Genomic DNA, 19,302 nt, shown 5'->3' on the forward strand with positions numbered 1-19,302 from the left:
GCCTTGCCTTGATATCTGCCACCATCAAGGGTATACGACATCTTGGTCATAGGTTGATGTCTATCCACTCTTGGACACTGGAAGCAGTTGATTCCAAACACCACAACCCCTAATTCTGCATGCTTGTGACCGTCAGGCATAGCTTGCACAGCCTCAGTGCTACCCTTCCATAGGGTTCCTCCATCCTTGAAGACACCAGCATGACAATGTCACACCCTTCTAGGTTCCCATGGGAACAGCTACTTCCTCATGTAGCACAGACCAGAGACCCCCAAATCAACTGCTCACACAGCACTGTCACAGGCTACTGTGTGCTCTCAAGGTCAAGGCCGAAGACCACAGAGGGAAGATCCCATACCCAGAAAAATCTAAAAAAAAAAAAATAGTTTTCTTAACCCACACTCTCCAGACTGGGGCTTCAAGGACAGGAATCCAGGTGTGGCACCCTTGTAAACCCACTCCTGCCTGGAGGCAGGAGGATGGCTAAGAGGAGACCAGGGACAGTCTCACTTCAGTGATAGCTGTCACCTGCGTGCTAGGGAAGCAAGGCAGTGGAGTCAAAGCAATGGACAAGCCTTACATGCAAGAGAAAACCACAGGCTGCAGATAGCTGTCTCCCCGTTGAAGAGATGGGGAAACTGAGGTTAAAAGAGAAACGATGGCCATCTGAAGGTCAGAGGTCACCCAAACCTCCAGATCTCCCACCCCTATCTAAGTATACTCAGCACCCAACTCCCATCTCTCACCCCAGGGGCTTAGAGAAAAACAGTGTGTCCTTTGTTCTGATTGGTCAGCTCTTCAACCTGCCCTTTGCTTTGATTGGCAGACATCTTGAGCTGTCCTTTACTTCAATTGGTTGTTCTTGTCTGGCCTTTGTTCTGATTGATCAGTTTTCTGCAAGTTTTTAGGTCAAGGGCAGGACAATGGCAGTGGGGAGTGGGTGGGTGAGGAAAGAAAACTTGGGGACAGTCGGGGACGAGCAAGGAGGGTTTCTTCACCCTTGGCTGAGTAAGTAGGGTGCAGCCTAGTGGCGTTGAGGCTCTAAGACTGGCAGCCAGTTCTCCATCTGCTTTGATGTCTGACCTGCCCAGAAGTAGGGTGTTGGATGCTGGAAGCACTGAGGGAAATGGGCCACTTCAGACCTAGCACTCAGAGAGGCCTTCACAGCTTGCTCAAATGCCAGTTGCACTGGTGAGTCCCCCATTCCCCCAGGATCTGGAAGTAACTTAACAACCACTACACCAACAGGGGGAGGGGAGTCAAGTCCAGTGCTTGCCTGGGCTCACGGGACAGAGCTGCAGCCTTGGGGGAGGAAACAGCTGTGAATGGGAAATGGGGCAATTCCTGAAATGGAGGCCCAGTGGGGAGCCAGCCTCAAACAGGGTTAGCGCCCCAGGACTCTCAAAAGAACAGAAAAGGAAAAACATAGCATCTCTGCCCATGTGCCACATGATCATGCTGCCATCTATACACTTTAGCCTGCACCTGCATGTAGATGCCTCAGATACACACACAGAGAGAAATGTGCATGCACACACACACTCACACACACACACACATGCACACACACACGCGCACGCACACATGCACACACACGCACACCTGAATGCACATAGCACATCTGCACACACACGAGAGCCCTGGTTCAGGGTGGGTGGAGGCGGTCACATTTCCTGTCCTTGCTGCTTTTGTGAACAAACACCAGGGTAAATATCAACATAATAACCAGGCAATTTTCCAGACCCCAGGGGAGAATCTGTGGTGTATAGACAAGAGCAGTGATTTCCAGGCCTGTCCCAGATTGACGACAGAAGCTCCCTGTGGCCTTGAACACACCCCTTTCCTCTTCTGAGTCTTGACTTCCTTCTTAACGCGAGTGGGTCTTTCCACACTGCTGCATCTAGTTCTGTAGTTTTGTGGTTTAATTTGATGAGGGTGAGTGGGTAGGCTGAAAAATAGGTGAATGTTGGATGGATGGATAAATGGGGTGGGTGGGTGGATGGGTAAATGAGTGGTTGGGAAAATAGGTGAGTGGGTGGATGGCGGGTGGATGGATGGATGGATGGATGGATGGGGAAATGGGTGAGTGGGCGGGGAAGGGGTGAATAAACTGATTATTACATGGGAAACGGGGAGATGGTGGATGCATAAGTAGATGGACAGGTGAGTGAGAACATCAGTGGAAGGGTGAGTAAAGTGGTTAGATGGGAGATGGGTGGGTAGACAGGTAATGTGAAAACTGGTGGGTCGGTGGCTGGGTGAGTGGACAAATAGAGTAGAAGATGGGAAAGTGGATAGAAGGTAGGTAGACCCGGAAGGGTTAGGAAATGGGTGAATGGTGGGTGGTAGCTTGTGGACGGTAGGCGGGAGGATGAACAGAGCCCTTGGCTCTCTGCAGCCCCCTTACCTGCTGTTCTCCACCTGCCGCTGTGGGCAGAGACTGCCTTCAGCACCGCAGACAGCGCCATGCCCAAGTACTAGTTTTACTCCCCAGGTACCAAGAAAGGGGACTGCGGGAAGAAGGGTTTCTCTGAAACCAGGGAGATTGCTAGTTTTCTGAAGCCTGGGCCTGAAACAGCATTTGTGCGCTTGTTTGGGGAGAGCATAGGGCCCATACTGAATTGCTTCTAACTCCTTCATAGAGTCCAAGATTATATGAAACTAGAAACCTTGGTCTTCTCTCCTTTGGATGCACCCACAGGGACAGATGGCCTTGAGTCGAGGGTCATGACTTAAGATGGTCTCTTATTGCACCCCCATAATGATCCATGTCTTTTCCCGCCAACACAAACCCTCCAACAGCTCTCTCCACGGCCTGGCACCTGGACCCCCCACAAGAAAGTGATGATATCAAACTCCAAACTAAGACACAAGCTGTACCCCGGGACCATCTCAGCCAAGTCATCTAACCCTGCTGGCTCTGGGTCCCTTCCTAGCCTGCAGTTAGAAGCTGTCCTCACAGTCTGCAATCTGACATCCTCCTCCAAAGGGAGATTCCCCAGGACCCTGGAACTCCTTGGCCCGTCTGCTTCTTTCCTTCCCTTTGGGCCAAGCTCTCCCATCCCTCTGAGTGCCTCTTTGCCTCTCTCCATCACCCCTCGTCGATGTCCGTCTGTCCATGCTGCTCTGAACTCCTGTCTGTTCACATCGCCGCATCCACCTCCACATCCTGGCTTTTCTCCTGGTCTCCACCCACTCTCCCCTTCCCTGCATACTCCCCGCCCCTGCCACTCCTGTCTCCCCTACCTACTCCTCCCCCAGATCTCCAAGAGATCATCTAGAGAACACAGATAAAAACACCAGACAAAAGAAGTGCAGCCATGAATGGGGGCCCCAGAAAGTGGCCACGGTGGGGAAAATCAGAAGTCTGGAGCAGACACCACCTCCTCTTGTGTCTGACCTCCTGTTCTGGTGAGCAACACACACACACTTCCTAATCTTTCCAGGTGAACAGGAGAGTGTGTCCATCTCCATGTCTAGCACATGGCTGTCACTGGCCAGTGCCACGGCTCAGTTAGGGCATTTAGTAGAAGCATCCAGGAGGAGTCCTTGGAACTCAGAGTAGGGAAACCCAAGCCCAGAACCACAGGCCTCCTCTTTGGCTCCTCACATCTGCCCAGCCACCAAGCCAGGAAACAGAGGAAGCAAGACAAGGTGGCTCCTTCCCTCCCAACCCGCCCACGCCTGCCACCTGCCCAAAGAGCCGCCTCCAGCAAACCTGGTGCCTGAAATATATCAAGAGCTGCCTGTGTGTGCTAACACTTGCATCCACAGGCCTCCTCATAGCAAGGTTGAGCTGGGCCAGAGGCAGAAGGAAGGAAGAAGGCTAGGTGACATTGGGCAACTCAGAGGACTGGTGGGTTAGCTCAGACGTTAATGCCCTGAGAGACTCTAGCTATGAGGATGGGAAGGTAGCTTTCTCAGGTACTGACTGTAGTCACAGGTGTCCCTCAGTGGTTCCCAAACTTTGACATGCCCCAGAGTCACCTGGAGGGCTGCTGAAATACAGAGTGCTGGCCCTACCCCCCAGAGTTTCTGACTCAGCTTGTCTGGGAAGAGGTCCAAGAATTTGCATCACCACCCCTCAACCCCCGTTCCTAGAGGCAACTGCTGCTGCTGGCCCTGAGAGCCATCTTTCACTCATGCCTCTTTAGAGGCAGAGGGCTAAGGGCCAGGATGGAGGCTTTGCTCTAGAGAGGGCAGCTCAGAGGACAAGTGGATGCTACCCCAACATGAAGAGACTCCACTGGGAAGATCCCCAAGGAGGGGAGGCAGGAGAGTGAGAAAGGGAGATTGTGCTGTGGCCAGGGGTGAGTTGGTGACAGAAGGCACATGGGAGGAGTCGCCTGCAACTCAGAAGGCTAGCACTATAGGAAGGGCCTCCCTTGTCATCCCTTCTCTCTCTCCTCCTCCCTCTCCCCCCTTTTCCACTGCCCTGCCACACCCTCCTCTCCCTTGGCCCACCACCCTTCGTAGACTCTGGCTTCAGTTGTTACTCCAACAGGGCCGCGTCTCCAGCCTCTGAGCCACACTGGAGACACGTGCACTGTAGAATACACCTGCGCCTGTCCTGGCGCCTCCCGAAGGAATCCCCACTCGCCCTCTGTTGGCTCCTTTCACCCCACACCCACAGCCAGGTCCCCCCGGACCCCCACTCTGCCCCAGCCAGGCTGAACTTCTGTCCAAGGTCCTACCACTGTCCCTGGCCCCTTTAGAGCCCTCCAGGGTAAGGAGTGGGGTTATAAAGAGGGAAGGGGTTTGGAGAGAAGGCAGAGGGTATTAATTCTCCCGGTCTCAGCTGCTCTCCAGTCTGGATGAGAGGGATAAGGGAACAGATGTCATGGCAAAGGAGAGAGGCCAGAGTTGAGTATGGCAAGGAGGTGATGTCCTGCCTGGAAGGTAGAAGATCATGTTGACATAGTCAGGCTCTGGCTTCTCCTCACCCTCCCCACCTTCAGCTGCCTCCTCCACACAGTAGGACCACTCGGGCACCACAGTCCTCCTCAGGCATCCTACCAGCACAGCATAGCTCCAAAGCACATCATAATAATCCCTTCACCGTTACCACCCGGTCATCTCGGCTTCCTGTCTCTGTGACCATGAGGGTTGGACTAAGCACAGTGGGACATTCAACGGAGGCCGGTGTAAGCATCTGGTGACTCAGAGCTGTGCCTGGGGAGATGTCTAAGCTGCAAGGAAGCTGAGTACACTGTCCCCCAGGGTGTACAGAAAGGGACCAAAGGGCACCAGTGGCCTGTAAAAAGTCCTTGGTGGGGTGGCTGACCTCCAGCTCTTGGCTCCATGAGTCCGACTGTCTGAACCCCAACCCCCACACGCCCTCGAAGATAGGTTAAAAGTTTGACACAGCAAGTTCAGAAGCCTCCCAAAATCAGACAGAGTGACACAATCAGGAGAAAGGGATGATGAGTGCCTGGACCAGTGTCAGAGAGGGACAAGTATCAAAGGAATTGGTGACCAAGGCAAAGATAGGAAAAATGAAGGAGAGAGTGGTCCTCTCGCCTGGGACCCTACAGCATAGTGGGTGCTCCCTTCCCAGCACCGTGTGCCATTAGCTTCCCAGTCTCTCCTATCTAGCTCTTAGCATCTGCTGGCCCCCAACAAGAGTCTAGAAATGTTGGAGACCTGTGCATTCCGGAGCAGAAAGGTGGCCCCCCAGTTCTGCTGGAGGCTCCAGGCAGGGAGACAGTGGAGGCCTCTGGGCCCCAAGTTGGGCGTGATGAAAGTCCTAGAGGAAGAGCCTCTGGAATGAGGGGGTGCTTTTCACTGGCAACTTTTGACAGCATTTTCAAAGTATCTTGGCAAGGCAGACCTTCTGTTCTTCAGGATCGTCTTGGGGTGGGGAAAAACCTAAGGCCAATGAATCAGAGGCACCCAGGGAGAACCAGCATCACTTGTTCTAGGAAGTCTTCCTACACCAGGACACTTGTTCCCAGCCCAGCCCTCTTGGGAATCCCTACGAACCAGAGTCTATAGGTCTCGGGTGTCATGGCATTGGACCCACAGTTTGGTATGAGGTGTATTAAAGTCCAGAGGAGGCAAAAAGACTAGTCAGGTTCTCCCCTCTTAGAGGCATGGCCCCCTCTTTCCTGTGGCTTTGGGCCTCTCATGTGCTGCTTTGGCCATGGTATAGACTGGTCACCTCTCCAATGTGGAGTGGGACTGGGTGTCTCTCCCTAGGCGTGGGTGGAGTCTCTAGTTTCTTACTCTTCCATCTTCCCCTTTCCCGCTGTGCCCACAATAGATGATAAATGGTAAGCGGCACCGGCTTGACACAGGATGATGTACGGCCTGTGGAAGGCAGGAAGGAAAGGCTGGCCAGGGTCTGACACTGGGCTCTTCTGGGGCCAGGCAGAGAACTGGCTACCCCGTGGTACCTGCCAGGGGCTTGGTCCTGACTCTCAGTGTGACCTGTGTGTCTGCCTGTCTTGGTGTGACTCTCTGGTGTCTGTCAATCCCACAGTCTCACACAGCTTCCTCCTGTGACTGGATTTGGCTTCATCCTCACAACTTAGCCCATCCCAGCTGTTCCCCAAATCCCAGGAGGATGGGAGTATGAGAAAGACAGGGACAGAGACCAATTCAGAAACAAGGAAACACATGGGAGCCAGGAGGGGACCCTGGAGACAGGACTGGAGGGGCAGTACCAGCCAGGGATGGCCCCCTCCTCCTAGGGAAACCCTTGAAGGCATGACCAGAGACCTGGGGAAGGGGAGCTCCCCCACGCACGGCACGCACACTCTGCGCTGACTCCTGCCCCTCCTCCCCTCTCCCTGCCCCTGCTGGAATGTGTGAGCACTTTTATTATTCCTAAAAATAGTCCTTCTTTACTGGGGGCTGGAGCGAGGAATTGTCTGGACAGGGTTCATCTCAGGCATGCCCCTGCCTTTGGGATGTGTCCTTTGCTGGTCTCCCTGACCCTGTGCAGTGCTCTGCTAAAACGTAAGTGTGGCCCAAGAGTCCCCCTGTGGAATGGCCCTGGCTCCTCAGATCCCCATGGACTCTGAGTTCCTAGGCTATGAGGAGCTTTTGGCAAAGTTCCTGCAGCTACCTTCAGAGGGGCAAAGAGACCAGAGGACGCGGTCACTTCAGTTCTTTCTGGGTCTCTTCAAACTCCAGCCTCTGCCCCACAGTTGCCTTCTGCCCATGACCCTCCTTACCCCTCCCCCCATCTTTGTTCCCCCATGTGCTGCACCCAGCATCTTCTCTTCTCTTCTGTCCTTACAGGTCTGGCCTGGTCCTCAGGAGCCCAAACCCTGTTCCCTGGCTCTCATCCCTTCTTCTCTCCCTGCTCCCCCATATGCAGCAGGGCAGGAGTCAGGCCTCAGGGGCCTAGCACATCCCCAGTGGGACCAGAGAGTTGGTAGGGAGACCTTGTAGGCTCTGAGGTCCTGTGTCTATGCTCCCACTGCCCTCTCCATGTCTCCTCCCAGCCTTTTTTCATTTGTCCTAGGTCCCACGTCTCACTGTCTAGCTCAGCCTCCAAGTGAAGCTCACCCAGCCTCACCTGCTCCCTACCTCCATTTTTTCAGCTGCCAGAACCACTCCCCAGAGAGAGGCACAGCAGGAACTGTCCAGGACCTCCGTCACTGCTTTGATGCACAGGATCCCAGCTGGTGGGGCTCCAGGGACAGAAGCCGGCTCTTCACACACTCACCAGCCCCACCCGGCAGGCAGGCTGGCATCCAAAGCTATTTATTTGCCTTTGGAGGACCCAGAAGCCAGAGAACAAACATCCGGATTCTGCAGAATTTCTCCCACTCTCCCTTCTCATATCATCAGGGCCCGGGAGCTGGGGCCAGAACATACATGTGCTCAAGCACACGAATACAGTTTCGCACACACCAGGACTGGGTAATTATGAGCCTGGGATTTCTGAGAGAACATGCCCTCCCCCCAGAACCTCAGACCTTCTGTGTGATTCAAAACAAATTTTATTTTGCAGAGGAAATTTTTAATAGCATTTGAGAGGCTTTTCTCATTGCGAAACTGGGTACATTCATCAGAATTGTTTTTTTCTTCCTCACTCAGTGGGGAGCTGGGAGCTCTCACTTTACTAGTGACCTAAGCACATGCCATCCATAATGGTGTGTCCCTGAGGGCCATCACATGACCACAGCTGAATATGTCCCTTGGGTCATGAGAGAGAAACATCTGTGTGAAAGTATGTGGTCTGTACTTCCGTGGAAGCCTGTGGAGGAGCAAAGTGCATGTATCTGTAATTCCCCTGTACCCATGTGGCCATCTGTATTTATGGGTGGCCATCACCACCTGTGTCCAGGCATGGACGAATAAGGTCATTGAGGTTGAGGTGAGTCTGGTGTGTACAGTGAGTGTGTGGCTGTCTGGGAGACCACGAACGGCCTGGTGGCTGGTCTTGTGTCTGACTGAGCAGATTAATCTCTAGCTGAGTGTTGGCATCTTGGGTCAGATTCTTCCCACCATGCACAGCTCACCCCCTCCATCACCTTCCTGAGATGGGGACCCACCTCTCTGCTGCAGGATATGCCACGCATATTCAACAAATCTTTCAAAAAGTCTAACCCAGGGGCTGGAAAGATGGCTCCGCAGTTAAGAGCACTGACTGCTCTTCCAGAGGACCCAGGTTCAATTCCTAGCAACTACATGGCAGCTCACAACTGTCTGCAGTTCCAGTTCCAGGGGATCCAATACCCTCACACAGACATGCAGGCAGGCCAATACCAACGCAGATAAAATAAAATAAATCATTGTTTAAAAAGTCTAACCAAGTCTCAGCGATCTGTCCTGCAGATAGTACCTTCCCCAGAAGTAAAATCAGCCACGTTTTGCCTAAGTTAACTGCAGGTATGTGAGACCACCTTTGGGAAAGTTGAGAAAGAAGTAACCCCAGCCTTCCTCCATGAGAGACAAGTCTCAGTACAGAGAGAAGGCCCAACTTCAGTGCCATTCCGCTCCTCTGGAGTCCTTGTCCAAGAAATAATATGCATGGTTAAGAGGCCTTGTAGATAACAAGCAATGGCAGGTCCCTTCCTGCCCTACTCCCAGGAAACCTGATACTAGAGGGACTTGACTCTGGAACTAGAATGTCACATTTCAGATGAGGTTTGCAGGACAACCCACCCTTTCCTAGCTTCTAAGACTCAACCCCTCTGACCCTCCCTTGAGCTGTCCCTCTCTGAGGCTCAGGAGAATGTCCTACAGAAGCCATGAGGAGAACAGACTCTAGCTGAGATACTGGGCCCAGCTAAGCCAGCCTGGGGGCTCTGAGATCCCCTGCGGCCCAACTCTCATGGTTTCACTAGGAAACAGGCCTAGAGTCAGGTGGGGACTCAACCAGGGGCACCTCTCACTGGGTTTGGGATGACCCAAGCTTTGGACCATGTTGGCTCCTAAAAGAGCCTGAGGGAGTGGTTAGGGTCCTGGAACAGGCAGTGGAGACCTATGTCCTCAGCTGTTGGTATGAGCCTCCTACCCTTCCCCACTTTCCCCATCAGGCCCAGAACCCCCCACGGGTGTGATTAACCAAATTATGGGTTGTGTTGTTTCCATGAGCCAAGTGCATCGTCTTAATTGAATGAGGCCCCAGAACCTGTGCAAGGCTCATGGGCTGGCCAGTACAGCAGGGGTCTGGGAGAAAGGAATGCAGGGATGAGTGAGGATGTCACCACAAGGCTGAGCTAGGGACAAGAGAAAGTGAGCAGGGAGAGAAAGGAGGGCGGAGGGCATGGGAGCACATCTCTCACAGATGCTCCCATGGGTGCTCCTGTCAGCTAAACGCCTGGAGTTCCAGGGTCGAGGGGGAAGTACCTCAAGAGACAGAACCCTCACCCAGCATGGGGGACCTTATGCGGTACTTGAGGAAACTGAGACTCAATAAATAAGTTGATGAGCTTCAGACAGAGCCTGGGGCACTGCTCTTGGTCAGCTTGGGCAGCCTCAGACGTCTTCTACCAGGGTAAAGGCAGCTCTGCAACTGCAAATCCTCCCTAGGTACCCAGAGCAGGAAGGGCTCCTCACACCAGCTCATAGACACCATTTCTATCCCAGTTGAGAAAGTCTTCTTGTCCATGCTACCATGCTCATCCTCCCTCTGATGGTCAGCAAGTGAGACTGGGACTGACCCTGGGCATCACCACACACAAAACATCTTCAGTCCCTCTCACGCCCCGCCCCGCCCCACAGTGTTACGCTCTGTGCCACACCACAGAAGCACACAGTCCCCATCACCTAATCACAGCAGGTCCCACACTCGATGACACAGGGTCGCTCCAGTGTCCACACTGAGCGTCACACAGTGACTCATCACTATCACCTTCTCTCAGGGTGTCCACACTCTCTGTATCTCGCATCCCATCGGGCCACTGTCTCTCGCCCTTTTGCGGCACTAGGTGAAGCTTCCACGCTGGTCCTGTGTCACACTGTCTCATTCCGATGCCACCCAGCACCTCTCAGCCTCAGAAACAGACAAATAACGGAATAAACATGACTTGGAAGTAGCGGGTGAAATGCTGGGTAGACGGGTTTAAGAGGGGATGTGAGTGTTGAGGCCATGAGGAAGCAGAAAGATGGGGAAGGGGAGCCAGTAAAAACTGTAAGTGAAAGTGCCGTAAGGGAACCTGCTAAGCTAAAGAAAATAAAACAAAAACATTTCCGCAAAATGATCCACAGAATGAGGGGGAGAATACCTGCAAATCTTGTGTCTAATAAAACATTTAATACATAAAAAAAAAAACCCGCCTTGGCCCAACAACAGCAACAAAAAGCAAATACTCCGAAGTATGAACAAAGGACTTGAGTAGACATTTTCCCAGAAATGGCCACGGGGAAAGACGCTCAACATCTCTAACCGTTTAGAAAAGAAAATCAAAACCACAGCAAGAGGCCACGCCACACCCACTAGGAAAACTAGTGTCCAAGAAATCCAGAGAGCAGCCAGGGCTGGCTATGGTGTGGAGACGGAAACCTTTCCGCATGGAGGTGAGACTGCACACTATGCAGACACTGAGGCCCAGTGTGGCCACTTGTAAAGTGAACAAGCAACAGCACAGCCAAGCGTGCTAGCGCACACCTGTGGCTCCTGGGCTCGATGGCAGAGACAAGAAGGTCATGAGTTCAAGGCCATCATGGGGTACGAGGCAAAACAAACAGGCCTGCACGAAAACTTGGTGCTAAAGGTGCTTGCCACCAACCCTGAGTTTGATTCCTGACACCCGCGTGGTAGACCTGGCTCCTGCAAGCTGTCTTCTGCCTTCGCATCCGTGCCATGGTCTACACACACACACACCACGCAAGTGTACACAAGCAAGGGAAACATGAGAATCAATGTAGATTATTACCATTCGGTCCAGCAAGAGTACTTATGGATATATACCCAAGATCACTGAGAGCAGAGTCCTGAAGGGATCTCCATACATCTGCGTTTGTAGGCATAGTATCCACCACAGCTGGACAGTGGAGGTGACATGCATGACCGTGAATGGACAAACAAATCAACAAAAACATGTACACTGGACTATCACTTGGCAAAAAAAGAAGGAAAGTCCTGTCACATGCCACAACACAGATGAACCTCTAAGACAGTATGTCCCGTGACATAAAAGCCAGTCCTCAAAAGACAAATACTGCATGCATGATTCCAATTGCACAAGGCCCCTAGAGACAAGGAAGGGGAGGGAGATTGCATCGAGGGGGGGGACAGTGGGGTGGGGGAACAGTGGGGTGGGGGAACAGTGGGGTGGGGACAGTGGGGTGGGGGAACAGTGGGGTGGGGGGCAGTGGGGTGGGGGACTGTGGGGTGGGGGACAGTGGGGTGGGGGAACAGTGGGGTGGGGGGACAGTGGGGTGGGGGGCAGTGGGGTGGGGAACAGTGGGGTGGGGAACAGTGGGTTGGGGGACAGTGGGGTGGGGACAGTGGGGTGGGGGAACAGTGGGGTGGGGGGACAGGGGTTTGTGGGGGACAGTGGGGTGGGGGGCAGTGGGGTGGGGGGCAGTGGGGTGGGGAACAGTGGGGTGGGGGAACAGTGGGGTGGGGGACAGTGGGGTGGGGGACAGTGGAGTAGGGGACAGTGGGGTAGGGGACAGTGGGGTGGGGGACAGTGGGGTGGGGGACAGTGGGGTGGGGGACAGTGGGGTGGGGGCAGAGGGATGGGGGGGCAGTGGGGTGGGGGGGCAGTGGGGTGGGGGGCAGTGGGGTGGGGGACAGGGGTTTGTGGGGGCAGAGGGGTTTAGGTAGATTTTGTTTGGGAGGATGAAGAGTGGTTCAGAAACAATGTAAACAATGTGGACATATTTAATGAAGAGTGGTTCAGAAACAATGTAAACAATGTGGACATATTTAAGAACAAAAAACTCTCTGTGCATATTTTACCACGGTTAAATAGTTTTCAACTTAAGCAAAGAAAACTGAAAACAAACGTGAAAGGGAACTACACAGTTAATATGACTAAATGTGAGCTGCAGGTGACTACGTCTTGGCAACTGTTCATTCTGGGTCGTACTGCAGTTTGTTGGATTCTTCTTCGTGGTGGTATCGTACTTAAAGTATTTTTATTTGGAGCCAGATGTGGTAGTGAATACATTTAATCCCAGCACACAAGAGGCAGAGGCAGGTGGATCTATGTAAGTTTGAGGCCAGCCTGGTCTACAGAGTGAGTTCCAGGACACCCAGGGCTCCATAATGAGACCCTGTCTCAATAAAATAAAATAATTCCACAATAAAAAGAAGTTTCATCTTCCCTGACCCTGCCCTCTGTCCAGCAACCCTACCCCTCTCTGCATAGCGATGTGTCGTTGTTCATGTCTGCTTCTAGGTCACCACACTGCCCTGGCTTCCAGCACACACTGAGACCGCTGTGTGTCTGTGCGTGCTTGCATGTGTGTGCGCGCACAGAAGCCAGAGGTTAATTAATCTCAGGTATCTTCATCACCCACCCTCCACATCAGCTTTTTCGACAGGGTCTCTCACTGAACATGGCCCTCAATCTGTCTGGCTGTCTGATCTGCAAGCCCCAGTGTTTCTCCTGTCTCTGCCTCCCCAGAACTAGGATTACAAGTGCAGGCCATTGTATGAGGCCTTTTATTTTTAATGTGGGAGGGTAGCATGCAGATCCTCATACTGGGCAGGCACCTTCCCCACTAAGCTGTCTTCCCTGCCCACTTGAGAGGTTCTTATTAGCCTCTCCTGCCCACGAGACAGCACGGTCTCTTCTTTTTCTCTCACTTTCAAAGTCATCAGGTTCAATCATTTCAACCTCCCAACCCTCTGAAAGGCCTGCTTGCTTCTCTGGAGCCTCCAGCAGGTCTGCCTACTTCCCCGCTGAGCCACTCAACCCGACATATTACACTCAGCCCTCAGCGCCATCTCCCCAAACGCCCTTTGTGCCGTTACTCCCCTGCTTCAGGTCATCGCTGTCTTCCTACAACAGCCACACTCGGCATCGTGCGTCCGCATTCACTTTGTTGTGGCCCTTACGCAGCACACGTGCAGTCGTCAGGCTGACTGCTGCGAGCATCATAACCATTTTCTCACGCTCGATGTCACTTCATGTCACGCCCTTGTTCTCACATTCAGTTTTGCTGTAGCATATCCTTGGGACGCACAGTGGGTCTCACAGTTCAGTGTCAAGACACTGGAGCCACAGGCCCAGGAACACACCTGTTACCACACAGTGTCATCTCCCCGTGTTTATGCATCTGATTCCCACGACATCACACCCGCTAGGTACCCATCGTTAACCTCCCAGTCACACACGATGTACCTACTGTCTCACACACTTAGTGTCTCAGAGTGTCACACAACCAGGTCACATATCCAGTGACTCATTCACTCTCCACTCAGTATCCCTGATCGCCGTCACACACTTCGTGTCACACGCCACAGGCCCAATGTTACACACCCCAGAGAACACACACTGTCCCACAATCAGTGCCTCAATGTCACCCGCAGCAACACCCACGCCCATCCCTTAGCTGGGCACAGTCACAGAGCTGCTGCCTCATGTCAACACCGTTTCCTGTTGTTGTGCACAGAGGCCTCAGCTGATGCTTGTTCCTTCAGGGGTTTCCTGTTGTCAGGGTCCAGTCGGGCCTGGCCCTGTCTGTGACATACGTCTGAAGCCAGTCAGCAAGAACTCTGGGATTCTCTGCCTCCCCACTGATTCTGTGTGGGCCCGTGGGCTTTTCATGGTCTCCCCTCAATATACTCAAATTCTTCAAGTGCCTGGGCTTTGGCTGGTCCCAGGAGAGGGGCACAGGAGATACTCACTTGGCCCTGCCCAGCCCTCTGCTTCCTAGTGAGACTCCTGGCAGTCTACGACAAACATTGTCTGACTGACATTGGACAAGATCAGCAGGCCTCAGTCTGGAAGGAGAAGGAGGGTAGATGACAAAGGGTCATAAGGTCAGAGTTAGAAAAGCTGTCCCAGAGGAAGTCACCCCTAAGGAAGCCACTGAGAGATAGAAATGTGAAGGAAGAGGAAGAAAGGGCTCAGAGCTGGAGAACCAGACAGGAGCGAGATGTCTTAGACACGGGAGCCTGGTGGAGCCAGGGCTGACAAGGATGAAGACAGGATGGGAGAGCAGAGGTCACTCTGTGGAATTTAGAAAACACAGGTTCCTCCCTCCCGGGCCAGCATGGTTCTGACTCAGGCTCCAATCAGGGAACTCAGGGTACGCCCCCTCCTTCCTGGCTTTTCCTATGGCCCTACAGATTGTCCCTCATGGCTGCCAAGGCCCCTCACCTCTTGCCCAGGCCAACCTGCAGGAAGGACACGAGCCGGCCAACGCACACGCTCCCCACACGGCCTGAGATAAATATTTCCCGGGAAACGGAACTTGTTCTCTGAGTGTTTACAGCCAAGGGCCAAGCAGGATGGGGTGGGGGGCGGGGGGTTCATCTCTCACGCTCATGCCTGGGCCCTGAGCGTCTGCCCCAACACCACCGTGGACCTGCTGTGCCTCCCTCAGCAGGTCCCTGCCGTTTTCCTGAGCTGACTCTGCGTTCTCAAGGAGCCTGGATGTCTCCCTGAGTCTGAGCTTGCCCAAAGCCTGGCCTCATTCCAGCTTGTATCTTCTCTGACACCTCTCCCTTCTGACTATGTTTTTTCTGACCTGTGATGCCATTTCCACTGTTCCCTCACCAGTCGGGGTGTGGACAGATGGATGGGCAGACAGAGAGACAGGCCAGGGTGACAGCTGAAACCTCTTCTCTAGTCCCAAGGCCCTCCATGCCCCAGGCCTGTGCAGCCTGACAGGTGGGCACGGACAGATGGCAGGGCCTCGGGGGCCCCGTGGATGCCACAGCCGACTTGTTGGCAGCAGCTCCCTCGGGGCCACAGGGCAGCGCCGAGGCCTCTTGCTTGATGTGAGCATTCAGGAGGAGGCAGAACAGCTGGAGCAGAAGCACTCAGTAAAGAGTGCTCGCCGAGGTCTGCGGCCTCATCCCAGTGCTCTTTGCCCGGGACCTGTGCCCCCTGACGGGTGGAGCTGTCCCCATTGCCTGCCTGTGCTCACTCAAGCCTTTTTCCTCCACGGCAGAGATCTTGCTTTGCCTGCTCCCCGCTCTGCCCACTGTAAACCAGTGCACGCCCCCCCGTCCACCATGGGAGCCTCCATCTTGACCCTAGCTCTCAAACCACACCTTCCTACCTCCTGAGGGTCCCCTCTCGGGGCTGCACTTCAGACTCTTTCTTCTCCCTGGGGTTCGTTGGTTCTGTCAGGAGCTGACCCACCAGTCTGTCTCCGGCCTCGACTCTCTCCATCCTCACAGTTCCACCTCCCAGAAGTCTCCATGACTTCCCTAACCCACCAGCTGAGCCTTTCTTAGAACTGCTCCGACCCTGTGCGCAGGAATCTCATTCATTCCAGAAGCCCCTACTGAGCGCCCGCTGTATGCCAGGCTCCAAATGAGCAACGAGAGTCAGATGTTTTCAGTCCCTTGGGAGGAGACACACAGCCCAGCAACTGTGTGGTGTGTGTAACACGCTGCCCAGTGCTACACGAGGGGAAACTGAAGGCTCAGAGTGCCCGGGGGGGGGGGGGGGAGAGAAGATTGACTCTCCACAGAGGAGGTGATACTTAACCTGGGGGTCTGTATGAGCAAGTACATGGAGGGCTGGAAGAGCTGGTGTCAAGAGAGAAGCCAGGGGCATGGGTTCTCAGTGCCACGCCAAGGGGTGTGTGTGGTCTTTATTTTCTCCAGAAGCATCCATGGGCCTCGCAATGGAGCGCTTGGTACAGACACCTGTGCCTTTGTCCCACGCCTGCGGAGACCTCAGCACCTCTCCCAGCTTTCACCCCAGCTAGCGCTCCCAGGACACAGCCTGGTCCCTGGTCCCAGCTCAGAGACATCGACTTGGTGTTTTCGATACACCAGCTTGAACTGTCCCCATTGAGAGTGACGATGCCAGGGCCGGGATCCCAGGATTAGTCTGAAGGGCCCCCCCTGCTGGCCAGGGGCCAGGGGGCTACGCCTAAAGCGTAGGCTGACTCAGGGCCTGCTGGGGGAGGAGGGGTGCTGACAGCATGGCTCCCTTTGCTGCCACCAAGCTAGTGCCACCAAGTAGGTGCCAGAAGAATGGCCCAAGCCTCAAAACTTCTACAAGCCTCATCCCAGATCTCCTCACGCAGTGTCTTGCACGTGTGTGGTGGAGGGCAGACAGTTTAGCCCTGACTCCAACGAACACGGAGCAAGGAAGCTCATTCCACAAGCTGCTGCGGCACAGGCCTGGGCCAGGTTCTCACAGCCCTCCCAGCTGCTCTGGATACTGATGTCAATAACAGTATTTCTGTCCCAGTAACAAAGAGGGGATCTTCTTTCTTTGTTTGGGCTTTTTGTTGTTCCTTGCTTTTTGTGTGTTATTTTTTTAAGACAAAGTATTATGTATCCCAAGCTGACCTTGAACTGGATATGAACCTGAGGATGACCTGTGCTTGCAGGTGAGGGAGATGGGTTCAGGATGACTACGTGACAGGCCCATGGTCACACAGTGGGAAGTGACAGACCCAGAGCAGGTCCTCCCAAAAGGCAAAGCTGATGACGACTGTCCTTTGAGGTGGGTGAAGGGTTTGGGCCAGAACAGAGCTAGGACAGTCCTAGGTTAGAATCCTTAATCAGTGAGAAGGCAGCAGGACCCAAACACAGGAAAGAGAGACTACAGTGATGAGAACAAAGGGCTTGGTCCCGGGAGGCCTCGTGGAGAGGATGCGGCTGGTAGAATGGGGAAGGGACCGTATCTGAATGTGCAGACGGTAGGGACAATGGCTGAGGCACAGAGTCTGCACACAGAGGCACAGAACCTAGAGCCAGGCTCCTTCAGCCCCCGCAACCCTCGAGGGTCTCAGCTTCTCCAAATCCCTCCCCTCATGGCTTCCTGGGTGGGTGACAAATGCAGTGTTTCCTGGCGGGTGGCCAAGGCTGCTGAGATACTGCCGGCTCCCAGGAACACCATCTGTCCCGGCTCTGGGGGGGGGGGCTCCCACCCATGGGAATGCCATGGCAATAAATAAATTAATAATGACTCCAATCCTCCCTCTTCCTTTGGCCAGCTCCTAGCACCAGGACCCACTACACCGCAAGGGACATTCTCAGCCCTAGCCTCACGCTGCGGTAGGAAAGTCATGTTGAGCCCCTACCCTGGTGGACACCTCTTTAATGAGCGGGCAGGGCGGCACCTAGGCCCAGCTCCACCCGGATCCACCCCCAGCACCTGCTCTGAGTCTTGGCTTCCCCCAAATACAGCAGTCCTAGGCTATGCTAAGAGTTGAATGGAGACATGTGCCCAACGTACTTGGAACAAGGGGGCTGACACAGGCAACAGCTTCCTCTCAGTTCACTTGGGCACCCTGGCAGACGCATGAACAGTACACATGCAAGCACGTACAAGCGCACACATGTGCATGCGTACAAACACACACATACACACCACTCTGTGTCAATCTCCAACACCCACAGTCCACCCCGATTTTGTTATTCATTGAACATGAAAGGTTAATTCAAGGCACCCCAAAGGCATGGTCAGAGCTGGGCTGGCAGCCATCCCATCAGTAGAGGTGGGAATGAGAGAAACGCAGCCCCCAGGCTTAGGTAACTCAGTGCAAGGCATACAGACATACAGACAGAGCCACAGGATGAAGAGCGTAGGGCCCCGTGGCACACATAGTGGGCCAAGGACAACGGAACGCTCTAGCACCCAACCGCCAGGTGGAAGAGCTCAGAGGAGGAGGCATGAGCCGGCTGGGGCTGGAGTTGATGGCGAGTGGGAGGAGGCCATCCTGGAAGAGGGAGGCTACTGCAGAGCCCGGAAGGGTTTGGGATGCGTTCTGTTAGCAGCAGGTGCTTGGTGAAGCAAGAATGGCTGAGGGAGATTGTGGTAGGCTGGAGCTTCAGAGGGTCAAGAGGGTGGGAACATGGAGAATTTGTGAGCAGAATGACAAGTCCAAATTTGGGTGTGAGAAAGATCCTTCCGGCAATCACAGGGAAGACAGGAACAATTGGAAGCAAACGGCCAATGGATGTCAGGGGGATGACCAGTGCAGGAATGGAGCCTGGAGAGGAGCTCAGCAACGGGCAGTTTGTCCAAAGGACATGCAGTCTGAAATGGCTTTCAGTGAACTGAGGACAGGGAGCCAGCCCTCCAGGCTGGGAAGAGATGAGGAGTCTTGGGGTGTGTCCCTCAGGCTGGAAGGTGGGCCTGGGATGCACCCCGCCCTCAAGGCCCACCCACTCTTCCCTCCACTGAGCTCTCACCTCCAGTCGGTCGTCTCTACTCCCTGAGGGTTCTGGCTCCTGTGCAAGGGGTTCCTGGCTGGCTGCAGAGACAAGAAGGCCAAGGGCTGAGGCCTACCAGGCCTTCTCCCCTCCTCCCCAGCCTGCCCTCCCATCAGCACCCCGCAAGACCACGGGTGGCTTTCTCCTCCAGGTAGCCCTGCCTGTGTGTGCCCTGCCCGCTCCCCGGACACCTCTGTCTCTGCTTTTTCTCAACTCTGAGAACATGTGGCCTTTCCGCCTAGTGCTCCCAAGGCATAGAAATGAGCATGTCTCTACTCATCCTGAAGCCTCTCCAGGAAACCTTCCCAGCCATTCCTGAACCTCAGTTTCCCTATCTGTAAAAAGGGGATCGGAACAGCCACCTGAAGCAGTAATTCTCCAGAGTGGACGCTCCAAGTCCAGAGATGCCAAAAATGCCAAGAGATTGTGTTTTGTGTGCAAGCAGCTACCCCTCAGTCTGTCACTGAACCCTCCGGGCCTCCACTGGACCTCAACCCATATCCCTCTCAGCACCACCTCCACGGCTCCCAGAGTCC

General features: G+C 54.1%; 1 protein-coding gene across 4 annotated transcripts in view; it reads right to left on the bottom strand.

Moving 5' to 3' along the window:
• The window catches only part of Pde2a (phosphodiesterase 2A), a 91,831-nt gene that overhangs the window by 31,823 nt on the left and 40,706 nt on the right, over positions 1-19,302 (bottom strand). For 2 of the 4 annotated variants that reach the window (XM_005074022.4, XM_040757764.1), the window contains one exon: positions 18,746-18,807. The exons of the other annotated variants lie outside the window; for them this stretch is intronic. In XM_005074022.4, coding sequence (XP_005074079.1) covers positions 18,746-18,807 — 62 coding nt within the window. The remainder of the gene's footprint in view (positions 1-18,745; positions 18,808-19,302) is intronic. 4 annotated transcript variants of the gene reach the window in all.

The sequence above is a fragment of the Mesocricetus auratus genome, unplaced genomic scaffold, assembly GCF_017639785.1.
Source record: "Mesocricetus auratus isolate SY011 unplaced genomic scaffold, BCM_Maur_2.0 Super-Scaffold_4256, whole genome shotgun sequence".
Taxonomy (NCBI): domain Eukaryota; kingdom Metazoa; phylum Chordata; class Mammalia; order Rodentia; family Cricetidae; genus Mesocricetus; species Mesocricetus auratus.